Here is a 15,597-nt window from a genome sequence, read left to right on the forward strand (position 1 = left end):
GCAACTGGCCAAGTTCCTTTCACTGCTGGAGGAGGATACAGAGTAAAGCGCTTCCATTACCTGTAAAAGTGACACGTCTGGCTTTTCGTCTAGTGGGCTGGCTGGGGCCCTGAGGCAAAGAGAGGTAGCGGACTTCCGTGGTGTTAGTCTGTGTATGAGACAGAAATGTGGTAAAGAGGGATGGTTATATGCTTTTTCTGTTGTGCCTCCGCACCTTTACAGCCAAATGTAGAGAGGTGTGAATGAGCGCAGTGCTTGGCTTGGGTGGTTGAACTCAGTATGAAAACGTCTGTGTCTGATATAATAGCCCTGAGGGTTTTTTTACGGTCAGCAGAGAGAAATATGTTCTTCACCTTTCCTATTTCAGGTGACAACTTGAAATAAAATTAGGAGACCCAGCAAGAACTTACTTCTCTTCCTTAACCGTGATTATCTCAGCTGTAAATGTCTATGCTATCCAATGCCTGCATTTGGTGAACCAAATCTTGCTCTGACCGATCGAAAGCCCAAACTGTCAGTGCAAGGTGTGAAGGGCTTTGCATCAGGCCTTTTGTGATTATACGAAGTTTTGCACATGCCAAAAAAAATGCAGGTTACATTATTTTACTACTTTCTGCCATAATAGTTGATTTCTGACCAAGGTATACAGGTAGGACATAAAAATGTTGGTGTCCACGTGCTAAGTGACGCTCACTGTTCTTAGGTGCTGCATGAGGACGCGGGGGAAAGTATCCATTTTAATTATTGCAAAAAGCATGTAAAAATGGGTGTCTCTTTCCTTACGTACAGGCAAGCAGAGGTATTTTTTACATGAATAGTACTTTAGATAACAGGTACCGGTCTACCCCAAGGTAAGCTGTTTCCCTTCCTGCAACTCTGCCTCAGGCTGTGCTGCCGACGGATGAGGATTTCTTGGGCTTCTTTCTCATTAGTGTTGGTGGGCAGGTTGTGTCGGCTGTATGTCGGTGCCTGAAACAGAAAATGCGCCCAGTTGATTTTCTTTGCACTTGCAATGCGAATAACCTTGCGCAGTGTGGTCCATCGCGGGGCCACAAGGACACCCACCCCGGCTCACCACAGCTCTCTTTGGTGTCTCATGGGCACCATGGGCTCACCACAGCTCCCTTTGGTGTCACGCATTAAAACGCAGCCTCGCACTAACCTCGCTGCTGCAGGGCAAGATGGCAGGAAGCATGAACGTAGCTGTAAGCCTTGGACCTCAAGGGCTACATTTTGATGCCATTTTTGGTAGAGTCATGCCTGCTTAAAGTATACCAAAAAATACACCCAACTACATAAGGCTGTTAACATCTCTGGGCTTGTCCTCCCTTTGTCAACCACCTTTCGATCGCACAACTGGGAGTTACAGATCTGAAGCAGATCTCAAGAGAGAGAGATGGTTAGCCCACCTCTGAGCCAGGAGCAAGTTCCAGATGTGCTCGGGAGCAAAAGACTATGTTAAGAAGAATTCATCTCCAGAATGAGACATGCAGCTGAGTTTCCTTTTCATTCTTGGACAAACTGCAGCTTAATATTACCCTAAAACTGAGCATCTGTTAGGACAAGCTTTTTAATTTATCACATGCATCTAGTGAAATGAGGGAAATAATTATCTACCTTAAAAAGAAAAATTCACTTAAGTTTATAAGCCCTCTTAAAAAGCAGAACCCGATCTCAGTCTCACTTGCAAAGGTCCTTGTAAACTTGGTCTGGTGAGCCAAAGCATTACCAGGCCTTCAGAGTTGAAAGTGAAGTATTATAAGTGGCTTCCGATCTTTCATTTCCAAAAGTACACAGTTCTCAATACTGCATAGGAAGTGACTGGTGCAAATAGTCATTACTGTAATTGATTTTGAAGAGAGAAAGTTCATTTCAGTAATCTAAGAGGCAGCCATATATGCAAATTGTTGCTGGTAAGATAAGAAATTAATATCATAAGGATAATTGGCCGTGGCAAGTCAAACAATATTAGGAATGAATATCATATTAATAATGACACATTTAAATGAGCAGGGCCTAGAATTTTCTAGTAAATGTGTGTTACACAAGTTAGCCCTGTTTACCTGCGTAATTTCAAGGTTACTGTAACATATCCTCTACCACTCATTGCTGTACGAGAGCACTCAGTTGAATATTCTGGGCTCAAGATTGGATTAAGTAGACACTATACACTGGGCTGCATCAGAATCAGTACAAATTGCTGCAAAACAAATCCCTGTGGAGGTATTATCACCCCCGTTTTAGGCTGGGGAAAAGCCCCAAACATGTAAAGTGGAGCTCCAGAAGAGGTGGAATTTTTTTTTTAACTTTCTCCTCCTGTGGCGAGGGTAAACTGTTGCTCCCACCCAGACAGAGGATTTACCAGCCTCTCAGACAACTTTGGGCTATGCAAAGTTTACTGCCACTAGCCCACCCTCTTCGCCAGGGGAGTTTCACTGCTGCTGGCCACCTGCCAGCCCACTGTCTCCCACAAAGCCCTGCATCCATACCCTGGTGCCCAGTAGCCATCTGCCCCACATCAGTCCATCCCACTGCCTGGCAGGGGCAAGCAGGCCACCCAGCCAGCCACCTCCACTGCCCAGGCTATGCATGTCCCCAGGGAGAGGACCTGGGACATCGGTCTCCCCTGGGGATGTTCGGCAGCCTCGGGAAGGCGCTTTCAGAGTCACAGGTCACTGTGCAGCGAGGGAAGCCTGACCCCTACAGCTCAGTCCCAGATTTTCCTGGCTTTCCCTGCTGCCGTCAGGGTGAAAAGTTGGTGGAAAAAAAACCTGCTTGCCTTTTTTTCTACCTAGGAGCAAGTCCCAAGCCAGGGCTCCTTCCCTGCCTTCCCTTCCCCAACCAGAAGCCAGGTCGGAGCGGCTGCGGGTTCCAAGCCCATGTTTCCCACCAGCCTGACCCCAGGGTCGGTCCCAGTGCTACCACCCACCAGCCAGGGCTACGATACAGGGAGGGCAAACAAGAGCTTTCAGTCTGCAAACAATGGGCGATAGCAGGTCGCTTACGCACCCTTTGTCGCACTTGATATAGATTATGTGCCAGGACATCTCTCATGGACTCCACCTCTGCGGGGGAGAGCCTGTGTACACGCCGATTCCTACCACTCCTGTAAATAAAAGAGAAGTTTAAATATGATATTAATGAGTTGGTTACGTACTATTCCCATGCATAATCTATTTTTAGTGCTGGAACAGAAGGCTATGAAGAGCCTTTCAATGACCAGTGACACCATGAAATCATCCAAGGTGAATAAAAAATGTCAGATTTCTTTGTCAAAGCTTCATGAGGAAGTTCAGATTTAAGGATTAGATTGGGCAACGACCAGTTGTAGATTCAGGAAGGCACTGCAAGTTTCCTCCTCTGTCTGAATACATTCTTCAGCATGGTCTAGCAGTCTGGGCCTTGCGGTCCGACTGGTTTTAACTCCTTTGAGAAAGTGCAGCAAATCCTTAAGAAATAAAGTACATGCTGATTAAGGAGTCCGAGAGATCTGCCTTGTGATGAGGAGAACGTATAGGGTTTCCTTGGTACTGAGCCTGTTTCCCCATTTAAAATGAAAGAACTAGCTAAAAGATAGTCATCTTTGTATTTTTAACAAACTGGGACAAGAAACCCACAGTCACTTGTAGCTGCCTGGCCTTTTCACCAGCAAAACAATGGACGAGGGCTGCTGTGAAATGTTAACTGGTTTTGCTAAATCAGTCAATCTGTGTGAGAGTTAGGGTTCGGCTAAATTCCCAAGAAAAGAAAGGGAAACAGATAGTGATCATCCAGGATGAATCAGTCCGAGTTTATCTTGCTGTTTCTGGTTTTTTCCTTTCTCCATTTTGGTTTCTTCCCCCCCCCTTTTTTTTAAAAAAAAAAAAAGAAACTGCAAATCTTTGTTCTCAGCTAAATGATGTCCTTAAAGTGTTTTCTGTAAATTGTGTGATTAAAGAATGGATTATGATCAATGTACAGTATTCACAAAACTTTGTGTGCATTTATTTTGTACTCCCTCTAAAATAAATCAAAAACTTTTAATGGCAAAGGAAGGTGGATTCAAGCTTAACTAAGATTATGCTGCAAACAGGAAAAACATTGGAATTTGCCATTACAGCTAGTTTAACAAGGTTACCACTGTTTTGTGTTACAATCTAACATGAACACCTTGAAAATTTGTAGGACCACCATGAGCTGTGTGGATTCTGCATTTTACTGCTTCTTACCATCAAGTGGATGGTGAGCACTGGCGGCCTGGCCCTGTCCAAAGTCCTTGTAATATAAGACTTAATTCCTGATATATTGCAAGATTTCAGAATGTGTTTTCCTTCTTCATCAAGACAAAAACATGATCTACCAATTTTTTCATAAAGTAAAAAGAAAGAGACAAAACGACAATAGGTTAAGGAGCAGCATTAGAGGTATAGCTTGGTTAAGGATCTCACTGAGGCGTGAGAGATCCACGAGTCTACCACTCAACTATTGGCAAGCCAAAGTGAGAGAAAAGGACTCCCTTTCTGGATTTGACCAGAAATCTTATCCTGGCCCTGATAAATCCTTCCCAACAAATGTTTAGTTGACATTGATCAACTCTCAACAACAGCAACAGCAACAAACCTAGGTATTTACCAGCAGGGATAAAAAGACCATCACCACTACCCAGTTCCAGGCCAGCTGGGTTTTTTGGTTGGTTGATTTTTCACGTGCTTTCAGCTCTCATGGGTAACACTGAGAGGATCCAGGGATGCCACCAAGTTTCCAGGCTTAGCTGTAATGCACCTTTATTCCACACTGGGTCTGGCGTGTCCCAGGCTGTGGGACAGCCCATGTATGCTACTTTCCACATCAAGGAAACCAGTCCTTCTGCTGTCAGCAGACCCTAGCTGCTATCCCTTTGGACAAAAGAGAGACCAAGGTCCCAAGTCACATCTGGGAAAGTAAACACAACCACAGCCCCTGGGAATTAATGGCAATCTAGCCTGTCGAGTAGCAGTACATAAAATGCAGGCTTGGCTCATTTGTGTAGTGCAAATCAGACTGTCATAGTTGATGCAAGTGGTGTTGACATCATGGGGAATAACTGTCTGTCTGGTCCGCACTTCACTGAATGTCTCCACAGGGTCCTTATACCTTACAGATGGGAATAAATAGGGGAAAGTGGCGAGCAGAACTCCACTGGGAAGATGTCGGATCATCCCTTTACTTTTCCAGTTGCCTACCTGACCCCCTCCACATGCCAGCACAGAAGTGGCCCGTCCTAAGTCATTTAAAGACTTATCATTTTGCTCTTAAAGTGACTAAAATATAATAAATAAATTCCCTAAGTTTCAGCTGACCTGGGAGAGAAGGAGAACAAACAGCTTGAAGATAGTCTGTATTGTTCTGGAGCACAAATAAAAAATGTGTGTTCTTTTCATGGGATTAGATATTAACCTACCCAACCGATAACAACGCACAAGTATGGTAATAAGGAACAGATTACTTTTATGTTTTGCAATATACAATACATTAAAAAAGAACTTTCAAATAAACCCAAATGAGTTTGGTATGTTACCAAACCCATAAAGCAATCCTTATTAAAACTATTTCTTTGTTCTTACTGAAACTTCCAGCATGTTACAACAAAGCACGGCACAAGAGATATATTTGCAAAGAAAATATTGAAATGATAATATGCCATGAAAACTGGCTGTTTCTCTGTAATTAGTACCATGACAGTATCTCTTTCTTCTTTAGACGTGGATAGTTGGTACACGGAGGAAATAAAATACCTTCCACAAACCTTGTAATATTATTTTTTATATATTATGTATAAAATATTGGACTTCCTGAACTCTCCACCAATCTTCACAAGTCCTGTGAAGTAAGTAACTAACATTGATTAGGCACAGCTCTTGCACAACTGCACCACCACAAATGACAACACGGCACTTGATTCTGATCTGTAACGTATCGATACATTCTAAGATTCACTCTTACCAAAGTCAGTGTTGCAGTAATATGAAGCCAACATTAAGTAAGCTCAGCATTAAACCATCTCTCTCTAATGGGCTTATTTCCTGCAAAAAAACAGCCACGCAAACACAGTTTTGATAATATCTGCTTGGCTCTGCTTTTTCCATTTCTACCCTTATTGCTAAGGCTTATATTCTCCAAAACATCATAACAAAATGCTCCATTTTCATTTAAATGTGGATTCTTTGTTGCACAGTCCATGGGCAAATTTCTCCAGTCTGCACTGGAAATACTTACTGCATATTGGACAGCCGGTCCACCTGCAGGAACCACACCAGCACGAATGCAATTTCTGAGAATAATGCTAATTCACAGCAATGGAGATCTGCTTTGATAGTTATAGAGCATTTCCTCTCATGTGCAGTTTTCTCACTACTCTGGAACTACAAATACTGCTTTACATGCCATATGTTGGAATTTATTTTCAAATCTCTACTTGCTCCTGGCCAGATTTTTGTATCCTCACTGAAGACAAGCTGTTTCAAAGATAATAATCAAACAATTTACACAGACATTTAGAAACCTTTTAGTCATAAGCAGCAGGTTCACATAGTTGCTCAGGAGAACGTAGATACAAGAACTGCTGCATTGGCTCAGACCAAAGATCCAGCAACTGGCTCACTATCCTGTCTCCTCCAGAGCTCAATAGCGGACACCTACCAACGAACAGAGCTGGGAAAACACATTATTTTCCTCGAATGCTCTCACAGCCTCCAAAAATCAGAATGTTTCTGAGCCACAGGATGCCCTTTGGTTTTTGAAGCTGACACTTCATTTTTAAAAAGGCTGTCTCAGCAGGAGAACCTGTGCATCAGAGGTTGATACACAGGAAAATTCAATTACAGCTGGAGTACAGATGGCAAAAATTAGTCCATTGTATCAGCTGTTCATTATAGAATATTTTTCAATCTAAATTCTCCGCTCACGAGAGAATTTCTGAACTACGATGAAGCAATTTGTTTTTCTCTTTCCCTCGGGAAAAGAAGAGGAATGTGGTTTGATTGCCATAGATTGTCTACCAACTTTGCACATTTTCTCTTGGCTCAGAACAGTTAAGGGAATAGAGCAGACAGAAAGGAGCCTGTCGGACACAAAATCTTTTTTAATATCATCCGTTTAGCAAAGAATGATTTAGAAAGAAAAGGGCTAGGTCTTATGCTGCATGCTGATATCAGTTTCAAGAAAGCAGATGAATCTTGACATGATTAAGCCTAATTTTCAAGAGAGATTTTAATTCAACATCCAGTTGGTATTTGAACTTTCTGGTGTGTGTTGAGATGATCATTCAAAAAAGAAAACATGATCGTCCCTGCCAGAAGCTGCTGCAAAATGGAGAGGGGTTGAAGGATGCGATGTTCTATGATTCTATGATTCTATGCAGCAGCAGAGAGCAGGCAGTAGCAGCAACAGTGGCCAGCAGTAGCCCAGGAAAGAGTTTGTGGGGGCAAGTGCCATTAGCAATACCCACACTCTGGGCTGTGGGTTGCAAGGTGAGGATAAAAACATGCACAGCAGTTAAAGTGTGCAGCAGTGAAGATTTGTACAGACTTCTCTCCTAGAGGGTAGTTCCCTCAATGATGGCTCTGGACATCCCACCAGTTTTCCCCCCTGATCTGTCTGATGCCAAGTTGCATTTCTGTTTCATAGAATGATAGAATCACAGAATGGTTTGTTTTGGAAGGGACTTTTAAAGGCCATCTAGTCCAATCCCCCTGCAGTAGGCAGGGACATCTTCAATTAGATCAGGTTGCTCAGAGCCCTGTGCAACCTGACCTGGAATGTTTCCCAGGATGGGGCATCTACCACTTCTCTTGGCAACCTGTGCCAGAGTGTCACCACCCTCATTATAAAAATTTCTCCCTTATATCTAGTCTGAATCTACCCTCTTTTAGTTTAAAACCATTACCCCTTTTCATATCACTATAGGGCCTGCTAAAAAGTCTCTCCCCATCTTTTTTATAAGCCCCCTTCAAGTATTGAAAGGCTGGTATAAGGTCTTCCCAGAGCCTTCTCTTCTCCAGGCTGAACAATCCCAACTGTCTCAGCCTGTCCTCATAGGAGAGGTGCTCCAGCCTTCTTGTTATTTTTGTGGCCCTCCTCTGAACCTGCTCTAACAGGTCCATGTCTTTCCTGTGCTCAGGGCTCCAGAGCTGGACGCAATACTCCAGGTGGTGTCTCCAGAGAGCAAAGTAGAGGGGTAGAATCACCTCCCTCAACCTGCTGGCCACGCTTCTTTTGATGCAGCCCAGGATGTGGTTGGCTTTCTGGGCTGCGAGGGCACATTGCTGGCTCATGTCCCGCTTTTCATCCACCACTACCCCTTAGTCCTCCACAGGCCTGCTCTCAATGTTTAATTGGACAAATTTGGTACAGAAGTACTAAATTATGGCAAGACAGTTTGAGGGACTGCAAACTGAAGTAGGAAAAATTGCAAATGCTACAAGGAAATCTTCTCTCAGTGAAAAATTGTGGTTGGAATAATGGAGTTGGGACCTGTTCTCTAAGGTCTCCTGCAGGTCTCAGCATCTAACAGTGATGAGTAAAACCCACTGGGTAGCTAAGTGTCGAGTGTGGCCACCTTGAAACACTCCTGTGATTTAAAGCAGCCAGAGTGGTTTCTGTGTCTGACTCATGATTCCTCTTCAGAACTGCCCATCATTGAAGAGAAACAGAGAAAATATTCCTGGTTTTAATTTTCACTCTGTGAACAAAGACCCAATTTGCAAATATGACGAGCACCAAATTGCCAGCACAGAACAGCAACTTCTCTTTTCATAACCATCTTTTTTGTCTTATATTTCTCTTTCCTCATTTTTGCCTCCTTCCTTCCTGTCCCCACTCTGCAAAGGGTCAGGAGGTCAGTACTCACCGTGAAGAAGCTGTGGATGATTTTGAAATTTTCATGCCACTCTCGGCCATCTCGATGGCCAGTTTTATCTCCATCTTTTTGTACAATGACACAATGCTGGATTTGGGCTGGTGTTCCCGAATTAAGATTTTCTTCAAATACCTATTGTCAAACTTCTTAAACCTGCAAAAGAGGTATTAAAATCCAAGTGTAAAAAAAAGGAAATGTGTTTTTATTTCTGTGGTACATGCTGATCTTTATTCAAATGCACACATATATAATTCAGTGGTAGAAACTGAATCCAAATTGGAGGCACCTGTGGACTCCTGAAGGCCTAGTGAGCAGAGACCTTTGGGGGGACATTTGGCGTGGTCCTACTGGTCCACAGAGATTGCAAAGCACACCAGACAAAAGAAAGAAACAAGCTGCAATCAGAGCGAAAAAGAGGGCTGGGTGTGTGTTTGCATATAACACCGCCACATTTGTCAGAAAAGAATATGGCCAGTCTCCACGTTTTTGTACAAATGTTGTATTCTAGCAGGGCATAACAGCAGCAGCTGCTCTTACAGTAATCCTGGCCTATTCAGCCAGCCACCAATGAGGCTCTAAATGGCCCAGCAGTTACAGTAGTTTGGGCCCATTATGTTGCTGATAATTTTGAATCCTGACAATTAGAGCAGAGAAAATACACTTCTTTGTATTCTAAATAACAGAGAAATTGAATGGACCACAAAATACCGTGTGCTCAAATGCTGCAGATTGTAAAATACTGCTAATGTGTTGTATAATTTGAATGTGAACGTGTGTGCACGCTTTGGAACAGGTATGTGCTTTCAGGCAGATGTTTAGCAGAACAACAGCAGATCTTCTTATATGCTTCTTTCAAAGGAACAGTTTACCACAGCAAGGTAATGTGCTCCACAAAGCCAGGAATAGCACTACAGAGCTTGTACTTTTTTTCTTTTCAAAGGCTGGTTTTTATACATCAATAGCAGAGATAAGTACACAAATGGAACTAGAGCTCTTTATGTTTTTCTGTGTAACAGAAAACCTCCCAGAGTGTCATCACTTAGGTAATTAATTCTGATATACATGTCCTAAATGTTTTCAAAGTTGCGTAGAAAAGCCTAGGGAATACTTTTAAATACAATCTTCTTACATTAAATATCTGCACATACAGTGTGTCTTTTGAATCTGCCCTTGAACTGACACACTACATTTGTGGCTAGTTTGGACAAAATTTTCTTTCATAGCTGTTGCGTAGACATGAGATAAGGGCGTAACATTTCCTCACAGACATGTGTAAATGCAGCTATTTCAATGGAATTAATCCTGCAACAGGGATTTGTTTAGCTTATTGACTGCACAGACAGTGGTGTGGTGTGGTCCCAGCGGATGTCCTACACTATCTCTGTGATACCTATTGTAAAAGCCAAGAGGAATTTTTGGCTTCTGGGTCCAGGTAAGTGCTTACTCCTTGCTGGGAGAAGAACTGGATGCTAACCAGCCACCTTCTTCCCACTTTTAATTCCTAATTTCCATAGAGAGAAGCCCAGTTATGAAAGGAGTTGCCACATGTCCTGGCAGACACCCCTGGCCGGATTACTGGGGTCCAATGCTGAAAAGTGAGACAGAGGACTCCAGCACGGAAGTCTGGGCATAGCTAGGACAACTAGGGATAACTTTTAGCCCACGGCATCTTGATATTTGCGGGGAAGGAAGATTTGGCCTCTCCCCACACTTCCCTTCACATGCTGCGGTGGTGCCCAATGTGATCACAGGGCTCTCTTAGGGAATGGCAGCTTGGAATGGCAGGTCTTCTTCCAGCCTCTTCTGGGTAGTGGCTGGAAAAGCCTCAAAGCTTCACAAAACCACCTCATCCTGCTTATAGAAGACACAACTCAGGTCCTGCATTTCTGAGTGAAAACTAGATTGAAAGTATCTGTTTATGCTACTGGCTATTAAAATTCAAACATTCCCTTCAGTACTTTTATTTTAAATATTACTGAATACGAAGACCTGTAAGGAGAGGTGACTAATTATTAGTGAATCTGTACTTGCCAACAAGGGATCATATTTGCTGTGGAGGCTTACAGCAAAATTCAGTGAAGCACTGACACCTTACGTAGCTTCTGTTCTAAATCCAGAACTAAAGGAGAACAGCCACAGATCTAAGATTTATGGGAAAGCTAGGTGCACAGGCTGATGTCTGCAGCACGAGTTCCCGTGTTGTGTTTTTCTTTCAGAAGGCTTATTTTCCGCTTCTTTGTGCAGAAGCAATTTAGCAGGCAATACACAAGCACTGCACTCCCAAGAGATAACGGTTACTCAGGATTTCACTTTTTAAAAAGAGATATTGCACACATCCCCGGTATTTTCATGCTATTTTAGCTTTATGGGGCACAAGATTGATTTCCTATTCTGTTTACCTATTGTATTTTACATGATAGATAGGTTATTTTATTATAGTACACTGCAATAAGAGATGCTTACTTATCTCTCAGCTGATAATGACTCCAATGTCCACATATATCTTCAATACCAGCCTTCAAGTGATCCATCAACTAGAGAAACAAACATGGAAAAATTTTAAGTGGCCATTATGAGAAAATAATGTCACCACAAACACGTAATTGTTGACAGGATTTTGAGATTGTTTAGTTGGAGGGTGTGAGTTGATTCTGAAAGCATCTACATTTCTCTAAAAATCAAGACAAAGATCCCACTGTGGCAGCTCCTATGCTTGGCTGCAGTGGCAATATTTTGATGGAGGCAACAAGTCTGTCAGTCTGCCATCATCTCACCCAGTAACATATAGGCCCAAGTAAGGGACTACGTCCAATGGAAGATGATACTGAGCATCCAAATTGCCTGGTCCTCTTTGTCTGCTGAGACCAAAAACTAAATTCTTGATTCTGTCAGCCAAGTTTCCCTTCTGCATGTGTGACCTCCCTGAGAGGGGCACAGGGCCAGGTACCCCACACCTTAACCTTTGCCTTGACTGAGAAGTCCTCTGAGGATTTTACAAATTGTCATGAGGCTGGTAAGTTCAACACTGCTAACTACGAGGATTTTCATTCATCTTTTGTGTGTTTCTGGAATTATAGAAACAGACAGAAAAACGGGCAATTCTTACATGCTTATTGTTATAAGTGGTGCTTTTAAACATAAATTCCTTTCAAGGTTAAGTGTAAAGGTTGAAATAGTAAGAATTAAATGCACTTCAAATTCAAATCAGTTGAGATACTCTAATTCTGCTAATGTGTCTGCATGTGCTTAATTTTAAGGGCACACTGTTTCTGTTAGTTTCAAATATACTTCCTATTGTGAAAATGAAAGCATGTACGTATATTTTGTGTAGTGTTGTGAAGTCAGTTTGAGCAGCTTTCGGTTATTTTATACAATGGTAATTTGAGAGCTAAAGCAAATGTTTGAGAGGGGAAAAGATCATTACTCAGAATAACTTGAAACTAAATTTGCAGACCAATGGATCAACTCATTTCAGTTCAATAAAACTTGATTAAAGACTTTTAAGGTGTCAGTGTGTCTAGAACCAGTCACAGGATGGCCACAAATGTACCTGACAAATCTGGCTGGAAAGGACGACGAGTGCATTTTGTAAACGTTGCCTTTATGTTTCTGTATTCCCGTGGTCACAAGTATCAAGAAGTAAGGGACCTGCTACACGATGACACTTGAGGTAAGATATTATAATCTGATAGTCACTATGAATATAAAATGAGTTATCCTATTTTAGAACATTATGCCTGGGTTTCCTCCAAATGTTGTTAAAAGCATTCAGTATCCAAATCCACTGAATGCCAGTGCTTTCCCTCTGTCCAGCTCTTTTGGAATACCCTCTCTCTTCTTTTTAGGATACCAGCTACTGATAGAAAAAAACTTACTCGCACATGAATTTCTTCATTGATCGACTCCTTTTTGTTGGTCTTTTTAACATCTAGATACCTGACCAATGGTCCAATTGTGATTCCCTGCATTTGGAACAATGGGTTTAAAGGTTAATTATCTTTTAGAAACAAAACAGAAAAAAAAGCAAAAGGATTTAATTTTAATCAATTAGGAAAGCTGTGTCTTAGACACAAGAATGATCTTTTACTTGTGTAGAGAGCTACAGAAGAGGATTAAAACTCAAAAACTTTAAAAATATTATGCACCAGGGTTTTTTTAAACGAGATTGTATTTATCAACATGTTTTAACTATGTAAATTAACTGACTCATTGACGACCTTCTTCAAAATAGCACTCACTTGAAAGGAAATATTATCTTTGTGAGGTTCTTACAATCTTGAAATGTCTTACTTCAACATTTTCAGAATTAAATATTTCAGATTTTTTTCACTTAGAAACCATTTTCAGCTGTTCCCAATTCTTTACTGCACGAGCCTTACTGCTCTTTAGAGAATAGCATTTAAAAAAGGGAAATAGAAACAAAATGTTTTTTTCTGAAACATTCTGGTGGAATATAAGTGCCTAACCACAAGTACTTAGTGCCCCGTTGGCACCCTAGAGTATCTGAGATATTGGTATGGGAAAATACAGAACGTGGAATGCAAGACCTCCAGTTCCTCCAGGTGTAAGCCGAGTGGAATAAACCGAACATCTGAAGTAGACACGTATTCTTACAAATCTGAATTATTCACTTAATTTTTCTTTAATATTCTTTTACAAAGGATTTCAAAATGTTCTTGTTTGGCCTCCAAGAAGAATGAAGATAAAAGTAAAAAATTCAAAATCCTTCACAGAACAGACATACTGTTTTCTGTTCAGCTTGAGATACACAACTAGTAGAGAATGATTCTGTGCTGAAGTGTAAAGTTAAAATGCTTCTTAATTTGGAAATATTAGGAAGCACATGTGCAGTGAGCATAAGGTATTTTGGACACAAAGTGCCCTTTTTGCTGAATATTTTAGATAACACAAGTTTTCAATACAGACTTTGTGAAAAAAAGTTATTTAATAATACCTAAAAAGCCCTGAAAGGGTAATTACACAGTGCAGTGTTAAATGTGTCCATAAGATATGATAGCTTGTCCTAGTTTAAGAGTAAATTCAGAGCAGTCTTCACTATGAAGCTTTCAGTCACCCCTATTACATGAAAGCAATCCATTAAGAAATACACTTACTTGGATGAACACAGTGAAATATATAACTACAAGAGTAGCAGTAATGAACAATTTTTTTCTTGGGAAGAGCTTCACTGGAAGCAAGAATGCAAGAGAGAAGCTGCTGGCTCCTCGAAGGCCACTGTAGGAAATAATGAGTTGGTCTTTCAAGGTAAAGGGATAGGTTCGGAACTTGTTACTGATGTAGAAGAGAGCAAATACACCTAGAAAGGGAAAAAAACACAGCTATTATTAATCAAGGAGAAAAGGAAAATATTTAAAGCAAAACAACCTCTTGGCTGAGGCAGCTGTTGATAAACCTTTCTTTTCAATTTTGGGTTCTCGTAGCTTCTCTTCGACCGACTGCTGAATCTGTTTTGTCTGAAATAGACTCTTAGAAAAGACCACGTTTCCTAACTGCTTCAGGATTTAAATTCACTTATGCAGTTTAGACGTGAGATTAGGGGAAAAGATTTACTTCCTATATTTATGTTGCACAGTTCTTTTCTGAAGCGTTCTGGAGACAACACCAACCACTGGATGAAAGTTTTTCCTGTGTGCCTTCCCTTGCAATGTTTCCTGCTTTCTGCACAGTATCTGCCCAAAATGTTTGAACACTGCTTTACCAACACGTCCTGTGGACAGGTTCACTGAAAGGCAAAAAGTAATAGCACTTTTAAATTTTTAGTCCTCTGGCTTATTGTGTCTCCAATTCTCTGTTTATTTCTCAAATTTCATTTTGCTTTTAATAAAATTTAAAGTTAACCAGACAGCCTGTGGCTGCATGCAGCTTTTATTTATAGAGTACATTTAGCAATTTGCTTGATTCACTCTTAATCTTCTTCATCTTCCATAAGAAACGTGCATCCTGTTTCATGTGGAAACTGTTAAATTACTGAGGTAAAAGCTGAAAAATTCTGATAATTACTGGTGTTATTTTACACAGCTGTCACTGATAAACTCAGTAGATTATTATAGGTAAGGCCAGTATCAGTATCCTGTTATGTAGGTTCCTGCATGCTGCTTTATATAAGACCTTTTTTGGCTACTTATAACTATGCTAGACATTAGCTACTCAGACTGAAACTGCGTGTGTGAGTTATCACCCTCAGGCCAATTCTCTTTACTTTATTCAAGCTTCAGAGAAAATGATGTAATCATTTTAGCAAACAAATTTAACAGAAAATATTTCAGCCTTCCTCTGGAAAGCTCTAGCACTCCCCTTGGTGTTTGAGAGGAGGATGGACAAGTGGTAGCAAAATACCTTTTGTACCAGAAGAGCACATTTTCTGTCTTGATTGGAAGGATATGCCAATACGTACTCTGAAAATAAGCCCCTAATAGCACCCTAATCTTAGATGTTTGATACCAATACTTATCTGGTCCCAACTGTTAGAATCAGAGTACTGTAGGCTGGAAAGGACCTTTGAAGGTCATCTAGTCCAAGTCCCTACTCAAAGCAGAGCTAATCAGATAAGGTTGCTCAAATCTCCAGTAGAGTCTTGAATGCCTTTAAGAATGGAGAGCTGGGCTACTGTTAAAAAATGGATCACCCTCATATGAAGAAATGGGTTCCTACTGTCTAATCAGAATTTCCCATGTTCCAGCTTGTGTCTGTTGCCTCTTAGC

The 15,597-nt window shown here is 41.3% G+C and overlaps 1 protein-coding gene across 2 annotated transcripts in view; it reads right to left on the reverse strand.

Annotated features, from left to right (window-relative positions):
* Positions 1–15,597, reverse strand: part of SLC9A4 (solute carrier family 9 member A4) — a 36,522-nt gene that overhangs the window by 5,208 nt on the left and 15,717 nt on the right. Inside the window, exons 5-11 of one of the 2 annotated variants that reach the window (XM_063347997.1) lie at positions 13,990–14,192; positions 12,751–12,837; positions 11,339–11,409; positions 8,867–9,028; positions 3,010–3,106; positions 838–969; positions 61–148 (exon numbers count right to left, since the gene is read on the reverse strand). In XM_063347997.1, the coding sequence (XP_063204067.1) occupies positions 61–148; positions 838–969; positions 3,010–3,106; positions 8,867–9,028; positions 11,339–11,409; positions 12,751–12,837; positions 13,990–14,192 (840 nt within the window). Of the gene's footprint in view, positions 1–60; positions 149–837; positions 970–3,009; positions 3,107–8,866; positions 9,029–11,338; positions 11,410–12,750; positions 12,838–13,989; positions 14,193–15,597 lie in introns of those variants that run through there. The other variant, XM_063348080.1, reaches the window with a different exon arrangement.

Source organism: Chroicocephalus ridibundus, chromosome 1 (assembly GCF_963924245.1).
Source record: "Chroicocephalus ridibundus chromosome 1, bChrRid1.1, whole genome shotgun sequence".
Lineage (NCBI taxonomy): Eukaryota > Metazoa > Chordata > Aves > Charadriiformes > Laridae > Chroicocephalus > Chroicocephalus ridibundus.